This window comes from Bactrocera dorsalis, chromosome 6 (genome assembly GCF_023373825.1).
Source record: "Bactrocera dorsalis isolate Fly_Bdor chromosome 6, ASM2337382v1, whole genome shotgun sequence".
Lineage (NCBI taxonomy): Eukaryota > Metazoa > Arthropoda > Insecta > Diptera > Tephritidae > Bactrocera > Bactrocera dorsalis.
The window spans coordinates 24,854,297-24,863,915 of NC_064308.1; the positions used below are offsets into that span (position 1 = coordinate 24,854,297).

The 9,619-nt window shown below is 33.3% G+C and overlaps 1 protein-coding gene across 50 annotated transcripts in view; it reads right to left on the reverse strand.

Moving 5' to 3' along the window:
* Positions 1-9,619, reverse strand: part of LOC105230773 (twitchin) — a 152,963-nt gene that overhangs the window by 24,270 nt on the left and 119,074 nt on the right. For all 50 annotated transcript variants that reach the window (XM_049459936.1, XM_049459935.1, XM_049459933.1 and 47 more), the window contains one exon: positions 7,009-7,987. In XM_049459936.1, coding sequence (XP_049315893.1) covers positions 7,009-7,987 — 979 coding nt within the window. The remainder of the gene's footprint in view (positions 1-7,008; positions 7,988-9,619) is intronic.

Below are 9,619 nucleotides of genomic sequence, written 5' to 3' on the forward strand. Positions count from 1 at the left end.
ACAAATTCGAATGCACTTAAATTCTATGAAGTCTGCATGCGGAACATTGACTTCTTCAGGTGGAATTGAAGAATGAACAGCAAACAAAACACCACCTCCTTTTCTGTTCAGCCGGTCACATCTTAAGATTTCGAATTCGCTGTTAAATATTTCATTATCAAAAATATGGGGCTTTAGTCAAGTTTCTGTGAAAACAATGATTTTAAAGTTACAATTAATGCTATTTAAATACAGATCAGTAAGTTTTGTATTAAGACCGGTAACTTTTTGATAATACATAAATACTCAGCGAATTATTGTTAATCAGTTTTTTATATCAACGGGTTTTCTTGGCATTTTAGTGACAACTATAGCGGGCTTATTTGAAATTAAATTTACGGATGTCTGTATCGACCGTTTTTAATTTCTACGAGATACAGATAACTTTTTATATCATCGACTGTGATACCACGTTTTGAGATAAAAATTGCCTTTTTCGCGGTATTACAACTTGGTTTTTATTAGCTGACATGCAGGTATATATTTGGAGGCGGGTCTTGAGAAGTTTTCCGCTTACCATGTTCAGTAACAGTTTTCTCTGTGTCCTGAGTAGACGGAACCTTCTCTTCTTGAGGACAAGGGGATGAAAGATGGATGAGCTCAATAGTGGATGGGGATTCTTTTTAAGGAAAATGTAGTGGTATAAATTTTTGGGAAGGATTTAGTATACCGTCCCAAGATATCAAGGATAAAAAGGATATGGTCGGATAGAGGAGATTATCCTGCTCATATATATATTTTCGATATATAAAATTAATTTTGCACTTATATTTTTCAATTTTATATACACTAACACATCACTTTTTCATTTGCACACATTTATTTTATATACTATAGTGCAAAAATTGCTTTTAATATGTATTTCAATTATTGTTGAATTATTATTATTTTAGAATAACAAATGAATTACAAACTGTCAAATAATCAGTGTTACCTTATCGACATCATTTGTAAAAATAAATTTGTAAATTTGTGAAATAATCAGTGTTACTATCCGACCCTTTTTATTCCCGAAATCCTGGGACGGTATACTAAAGCCGACCCAAATTTTTCAGTAAGGTTTTCAAGCTCACGACCAATCTCCTTGAAACTATTGCGCGCCTGCCTTTAAACTTTAAATAATTAAATTTCTATTGGTCTGCATTTTAAGCAAGAAAAAATTTATAAAAAATGTTAAATAATAAAAGTAAAAAGAGCAATGACAAAAAATTTTATAACAAATAAAAAGCAATAACAAAAATATTTTTAACAAATCTATATATATAAAAATGAACCCCGTTTTCCGTTGTCACGGCATCACGCGTCAATGGCTGGACCGATTTCACTAATTCTTTTTTTGTTGTATTTGTATTTGTTATTATTAGGAAAAAATTACGGAAGTTGACGGAAAACGCCTAAAAACAGTCCTTTTCTTTTTCCCATACAAACGTTTTATTTTATATACACATACATAACTATGTCTAACAATAAATGCACGAAACACTACATATCCACTTGATTTTCTTTCGGAATCGCAAACTGGAAATGATGGATATCCATTCTATCGTCGTAGCTCATCAGACGACCATACAACTTAGAGTAGTGAATGTTGACAACATATGGATCGTACTATATTCTAGACTGTTGTCTAATTCACATTCAAAACTCATATCAATGTTTAGTATTGCAGTTTGGTGTAATCTATAAAATACGTTTGTAAGTACGTCATCAAAGGAACCAATATGGCGGTTATTGGTCCTGAACGCCACGGTCGATACGTGAACTGCAATAAAGCGCTTTGTAGGGTATTTACTTTTGCAATTCATGAAGGTTTTTCGACTGTTGTGCGTCTCGCAGTTCATTTGAAGAATGGCTAAAGAGTGTTTTTCAACCCAGAGAAAACTGTACAGGCAGCGGAAACACTTCCAACAACATTGACATTTTCCTCAAAAATAATACAATTGCTAAGTATTTGGAATAGAAGAAAAGAACTGCAACCAAATACGCAGTGAAATAGCTTATAAATGGTACAGTAATCAGTCGTTGAGTATGTATTATACCACGTGCATCCCAAAAGACTGATGTCACAACCTTTCCAGCCGCCTTTTTCGTTTTTCCACGCCTGATGACCGGTTCATCATGTGCAGTTCACTAGAATGACTGTCGATTGAACTCCAGTGGGAAATGATGGAGCTATATTTTTATCACCGACGCAAAAATTCGGCTTTATTGCGATTAGAGAGTACTTAAACACTTCTCAGAATTAGTTGTTTTTGTTGGATTATGAACTTGCGAGCACCTACTTTGCAACTCAACTGTGGATTTCCATGAGCCCAAATTCAACAGTATTTTCCCCAAAAAAGTAATGCTTTATTGACACACGAAATGCCTTATGATCCATTTTTTTTTTAAACTAACACAAGTTGCTTCACAAAAATGCTATATCTCATTAATTAATAGTTATAATCCAACTAATAGAAATCATATAGATGGTAGTACTAGTATTATCTATACATATATCAGCCACAGCGTAGCGTGGACGGGTCCTCTAGTAAATGCATTAAAAATAGTTGGTTATCAAAGTAACTTAACCAATGTAGCGAGCAGTTTGATATACACTGTAACACACGAAAAAAAAAGAAACTCGCAAACAGCTGTGGACAAAGATGGAAACGAAAAAAACAACAAAGAAGGAAGCAATATAAATTAACACTAGACTAGACCATGTATTTTATTTTTATTTCCAAACCACATTGTGTCTAAAATCTCACATTCATTTAATGCTAATAAAATATCTACATTCATATTGTATTAACCTACTTGTATAAAGTCGTTATAAAGTCAAACTAGGGCACGGAAATCATCTTATTAGATGAATGGGGTTTAGAGCAAAATTCTTGCTATTACTTTTGACATTGAACTAAAATATGCTCGAAAAAATAAATCCAAACTAATTTGGACACCTCACACATTGAACCATTTATTGGATTAACGAACATTTTTATATTCATTATTTATTTTTATATACTCCACCTAGATACTAGATAAATAAAGTTTGACATGGATACTGGGCTCCTCATATCCGCTATCAATGATTCAAAAATAAATTCGTTTACTGAGAGTATGTGATATACTTTGCGGTTATGTGCTAAACATGAAAATATATGACCATGTGCGCATAATTCTAAAAATGTATGAAGTTTGTTAAATTTCCATAATTAAAATATTCCTTTCATTTTGTTTTGCTGTTCATGCAAGTGCAAATTAAGTACTACTTTGAGCAAAATATAATAAGAATTTTTAAAAGAAGTTCCATTAAATTATGTGTGCGGAATCAAATTTCCAGTGCCGAAACATTCGGAATGCTGGAAAAGGCCTTCGGTAATGTTTTTATTTGTAATTATTAAAAGCGTTGACAATGAATGTCGTGGCACAAGTGAGCGGAAGCCTAAAAAACCCCGTTTTCTTCAATTCGAGATATGGTGCACTCCGAATTTCTTCCGACCGGCCAAACTGTCAACAAGGAGTATTATTTGAGTTATATGCGTCGCTTACGAAAAGTTACTCGTAAAAAGATGCCGGTACTCTTGGTGGTTGCTCCACGATAATGCACCGTCGCATACTGTATTGAGATATGGTGCACTCCGAATTTCTTCCGACCGGCCAAACTGTCAACAAGGAATATTATTTGAGTTATATGCGTCGCTTACGAAAAGTTACTCGTAAAAAGATGCCGGTACTCTTGGTGGTTGCTCCACGATAATGCACCGTCGCATACTGTATTGATTATTCATGAGTTTTTCGCCAAATTTTCAACCAATACCGTGTCGCAACTACAGTTTTCGCCTGATTTAGCTCGCGTGACTTCGGGCTTTTCAGCCAACTCGAACGACCCCTCTGGGGAAACCGTTTTGAGTCAATTGAAGACATTAAGCATTAATCGCTACTCGCATTAAAGGCTATTCCGGAAATTGGCTTTAACAACTGTTTTAAGGATTGGAAAAAATGTTGGTACAAGTATAATGGGTTTAAGGGAGATTACTTTGAAGGGGACGACATAGATTTTAAAGAATAAATTAAGAATTTTAAAATAATGAACAAAGTCTTACTATTTTTGCTCATAGCAGTATATGCTCATCGTAGTATATGGGTCAAACCACGTCAAGTGGTCCATGAAAATTTCGAAAAATCTCCGATTTTGAAAATTAGCAGTTCATTAGGAAGGGGACCAGACGCATACCCCGTGATATAAATAATTCGTTAAAATTATTATTTTTTTGTTAAAGTTATTGAAGGTTTAAATTCAGAGAAGGATAAAATTGTAAAATTATTTTCTCATAAACTATGGAGATAAATCGATGAATTTTTGTGAAGTCATATTATAAATATTTTTTCATGATCCATTTTTTTAAATAATAATATTTTACATATTTTTTTGTTAAACAATTGAAGTTTTTTAAGTGTTCTTCACGCTCTTTAGAACAACCTTCAACAAAACTGCAAATACCTTTTGCTTTCAAGACTATGGTATCAATAAGCTTTTGGTCCTTAGCCCAAATTAGCAAGGCTAAAAACTTGCTATAGTATACAATAATTTATTATATAAAGAGAAGGGTGCTCAGATCTACAAGAAAAGTACATCGTCTTTCATTTTTGGATTCAAAGGCAAATCATTTCCCAAATTATTTAAGTCTGTTTGCCACCTTTCATCAGTTTAAGTATATGATTTAAAAAGCTTTACGTCGAGAAGAGAATTATTAATATTTAAAGAAGAGATATCGTTAATAAATAATAATAAAAGAATTGGTCCCAGATACCTTGGGGAACACTTAGAGAGACATTAAGGGGTTACATGGCTTTCACAGTTTCAAAAAATCTAAATTTTTTTTTGTCTTATTAAATTCTATAACATCTCTAGAATATTGTCCTAAATTTTCAAGTTGATCCGACTAATAGTTTCGGAGATACAGCCTTTGAGAACTTGTGCGCTTGCAGCTAGCTTACTGCGCAGTTTTTAATCGCGTTTTTCTCAAAACTATATTTTCAAAGTCGGTTGTCAAGATTTCTCGCGAACTACTCAACCGATCTTGATGAAATTTTACACAGGTCTTCGAAATATCATTTACAAGGTCTTGAACGAAGGATTTTTTTTAATTACAACTATTAAAAAAAAATTTCGAGAAATTTTCATCGAAATTTGCATTTTTTTTATAAAAACGTCTGCAAAAAATCCAATTTTCATTTTTTTTTCTTCGTCCAATACCTAGTTTATTGTCTTTACTAAAACACGTATTTTTTATTTTTATTTCTGATGATCCTGAAAGAAGTTCTGCTGACACGCGGATGCGAGGGACTGCCGAAAATGCCGTCGTAATGACTGTCATTTTGATATTTTTTTTTGAAAATTTTTCGAAATGTTTATTAAATATGAGTCTTTTAAATAAAAAAAATTTCATTAAAATATTTCATTTTTTATATGTAAAAAAATTATTGAAAAAAAGACCGTTTTTTGCCCGAGGAAACCCATGTAACCCCTTAATTAAATCTGAAAAAGTATCCTCAAATATCATTTGTTGTGTTCTACTTGTATTATAAAGATAAAAAGATACCCACTTAAGAAAAGTCCTGAAATAAAGTTTATGTACGAGAATCGAAAGGTTTGCTAAAGTCAATTTATATAACATCCGTATGCTTGTGTTCCCTAAAACTTCATGTTACATGGTTTACAAATTCAAAAAAATTTATCTTTACGAAATCCGTGGTGAGAAGAAAAAATTAATGTAGGCGTAGAAAAAGTTATATGGTTTGAAATGCAAAAACTCTATATATAACTGATAATTTTGCAATAAGCCTATTGTAGTCAATGTATGACCTAAATCCACTTTCATGCCATATTAAAGGAAATATGTACCTTGTTTAAGAGAGAAATTAAATATCCTTGCCAAATGGAATTAGATATATATATACTATATATAACATATCTGGACCATACTTAAAATATGGTTTGAGCTTATTTAAATTAAGTAAGACGCCTTCTTCAGAAATAATTAGAGCGTTAATTGAAGTATTCGGACAGAGCACGTGCTGATAGGAAAACATTTAAGAATAATTAGTACAGTAGTTTGTCTTAAAAAATTCTGCAAACATATTGAATATAACGTAAAATTACCAGATTAAAAAGTTCGATCTGAGCAGAATATTTAGAATAGTCGATAAGTGAACCGGTTTTTTCAATTTTTGAAAGCTTGAGTATTTCTATTATTTAATTTATATAATTCTTACGTTTTGTAATTTTCCCATAATTAAGAGTTACTATAGGAACATACTTCTACAATAGAAAGTTCCCTATTTAACTTTTTAAAGTTAACTTTTGCCTTAGTTGAACCGTGTACAGAAGTTTGATGATTACAATCCAGTGCATTGCTTATGATTTCGACAGTTATTTCCAAACCAATTCGACGGGATATCAACATATATTTCATCTGCACATTTACCAAATTTATTCGGAGCTATTGAAAATCGATAGAATAAAACCGAGACAGACGGTAAATTGAAATCTCCCAAACCGATTATTAAATCTGAATTATTTGCCATTAAGATAGCGCTATCGATTAAAGAAGCATGCTACATATATGGGGATAAGTCCGTTTGGGGAGGTATAATGTATTTAAATCCAAATGCGTCAGCACTAGGGACGAGGATATCTTCAGAAGGAACACCAATTATCAAAAATGTGAGGTTTTAACCATGCTTCTGTAAATCCAATTATATAAAAATTACAATTAGTACCGTTTAAGTATGTTGTGATAATAAACACTCAGTGAAGTTTTTGCACTCAGTTTTTTATTTCCTTGGATGTTTTCAGAATTTTAAAATTTTTTTCCTCTGTGGGATTTCTAAGTTTCGGCACAAATTCATGAACAAAATTAGGCAATTACACAAAAATATATTTATGTGTTAATATTACTCCTAAATAAATTATGTACTCACAATTCTAAAATAAGTACCATCTCATCCTCATCTTCAAACGCATCGTGTAGGTTGATTAATTTCTGATGATGCAATTGATTCATAACATCAATTTCCCGTCTTATTAAATCTTTTTCAACTGCATGTGATACAGGAATGAACTTTGCAGCATATATGTTACCTGTGCTACGTTCGCGACATCTATGTACGACTCCAAATGCACCTGCGCCAATTTCTTCTAATATATCATATTTATCATACACGCCGTCATGTGAAATTTCTACCGGCTGTGGTACAAATTTCGAATATATGTCAAAAACATATGAGTCGTAATCTTTAATTGGTCCGTCCGCTTTGCCTCGAACTTTTTTTCCATGCTCATCAATCTCCCATCGTTTTTCGGCTAGCTTCTTTTTGATAACATCTCTTGTTTTAATTAAAGTGCTGATTTCAGATGGATCTGAGCGACCATAAACATTGTCAGCGTAAATACGAAATTCATATTCTTTTCCTGGTGTTAATCCATTTAAAGCCATTGATGTAAGGCGGGTATTTCCCACACGAATCCACGATGTCATTGGATGTTCTCGTTTCTCTACTAGGTAACTAGTTATTTGGCTACCGCCATCCCAAACTGGAGCCTTCCAGCTCAGGGACAGCGATTCGGTGCTGATGTTTTCAACTAATGGGAACCGAGGAGGATCTGGGCGATCACTTATTTGGATTCTAATTGTGGCTGTATCGGAACCAAGATCATTTTCTGCAGTTATAACGTACGGACCAGAGTCGAATTTTGACCCGTCTCGTATAATCAATACTGCATGACGTTCCTTTGTTTCCACAGTATAATGTCCACCCGATTCAATTGTTTCACCTTCACGTATCCAAGTAATTTTTGGCTTTCTATAACCGGTAAATGGTATTTTTATAATCACATTTTCACCCTTGTCGAAGTATGCGGTATCCCGGAACCGAGGTGGAACATTTAGTTTTGGAGCAGCTTAAGAAAAAAAAAATATTTTCAATTTTGAGACAATATTTAGGAAGCTTGTGGTGGTTAACTTCCTGCATCTGAACAATAGTATTTTGATATACAGTGGCTCACAGCTTATTTCGTGTGCTCTTTTATTTAAAAGAAAATGTGAAATATTTTCGATACTTTATTTTTTTTTTTAAATCTTAAATGTACATTCAAAGCATAGTTATTTTACATTACGAACACATCCAAAAACATTCAAAATAATTTCCTCTTAAGTATAATATACACAACAAAAACAAAATACCTGGTAAATCAACCTCATATCTTATTTCGTGTGATTAACGAAACTTAAAAATACATGAATGTTTCTTAGAACTAAATGAAACTTTTTGGAAATTAATATTTTGTAGGGTAACCTTTTTGCTTTAAAACCGATCTTAGCCGGGATTGCATGGAGCCAACGAGTTTTTTAGTGTATTCTGGAGATATTTTCTCCCATTCCGCCACCAACGCTGTTTTAAGGTCTTGTTGGTTGCTAATATGATGCTTTCTAATGTTTTTCTCGAGAACACTCCATAAATTCTCTATAACGTTGAGATCAGGCGATTGTGCCGGTGTTTCTACCAAATGGGGACAGTTTCATATAAGCCACATTTGCACTAACTGTGACTTGTGCTTCGGGTCATTGTCTTGGTAGAATCTAAACCTGTCTCGAATGCCCAATTTTTCTGCACTTTGTAGCAAATTATTTTTCAGTAAATTTAAATAAATGGTTTTATCCATATTTTGGTCTATAAAAACTAAATTGCCGACACCAGCTGATGTCATACAGCCCCAAACCATTACGTGTCCTCCGCCATGTTTAACTGTGCCACGTAGATTCTTCGGTTCGAACTCCGTGTTGAGCTTACGCCATACAAAAGACTTTCCATCGGAACCAAAGAGGTTAAATTTGCTTTCGTCGGCAAAAATAACGTCTTCCCAATACGTTTCGTCTTTATTGATATACCTTTCAGCAGACCGCAACCTGACCTTTTTGTTACGCTCACTAACAAACGGTTTGTTTCGAGCTGTCCTGCCATGGAAATCAGCTTTACGTAGAATCCTTCTTATTGTTTCAGGATGGCATGACTTACCAAGCACTGTCTCAACCTCTTTTGTCAAGTCTGGAGCACTTATAGTTGGTTCTTTTTTAATTTTTCTTATAATCCACCTTTCTTCGGCTTCTGTGAAAATTTTATTTGGGGCATTACGACCTTTGTTAACCACTCTATTTTCACGAACAAAGCGTTGGATTATGTATTGGGCGGTCGAAATACTTAAATCCACAATTTCAGCAATTTTTTTTGTGTTTTTCCATTTTTGTAATGTGAAACCACCAATTCGCGCTTTTCAATAGATGTACGACGACCCATTACGTTGTATTCAAATTAAACTCCGTGTCCACCAACTTTCAATGTGCTAATAATACTAAAAAATTACCTAATGTACCATTCAAATCAAATTTGCCTATTCTTACTAAACGGTATACCGACGCCAATAACGGTAATAGCTTTCACACGAAATAAGCTGTGACGCTGATTTACCTTGTATTTTGTTTTTGTTGTATATACTTAAGAAGAAATTATTTTGAATGTTTTTGTGTGTGTTCGT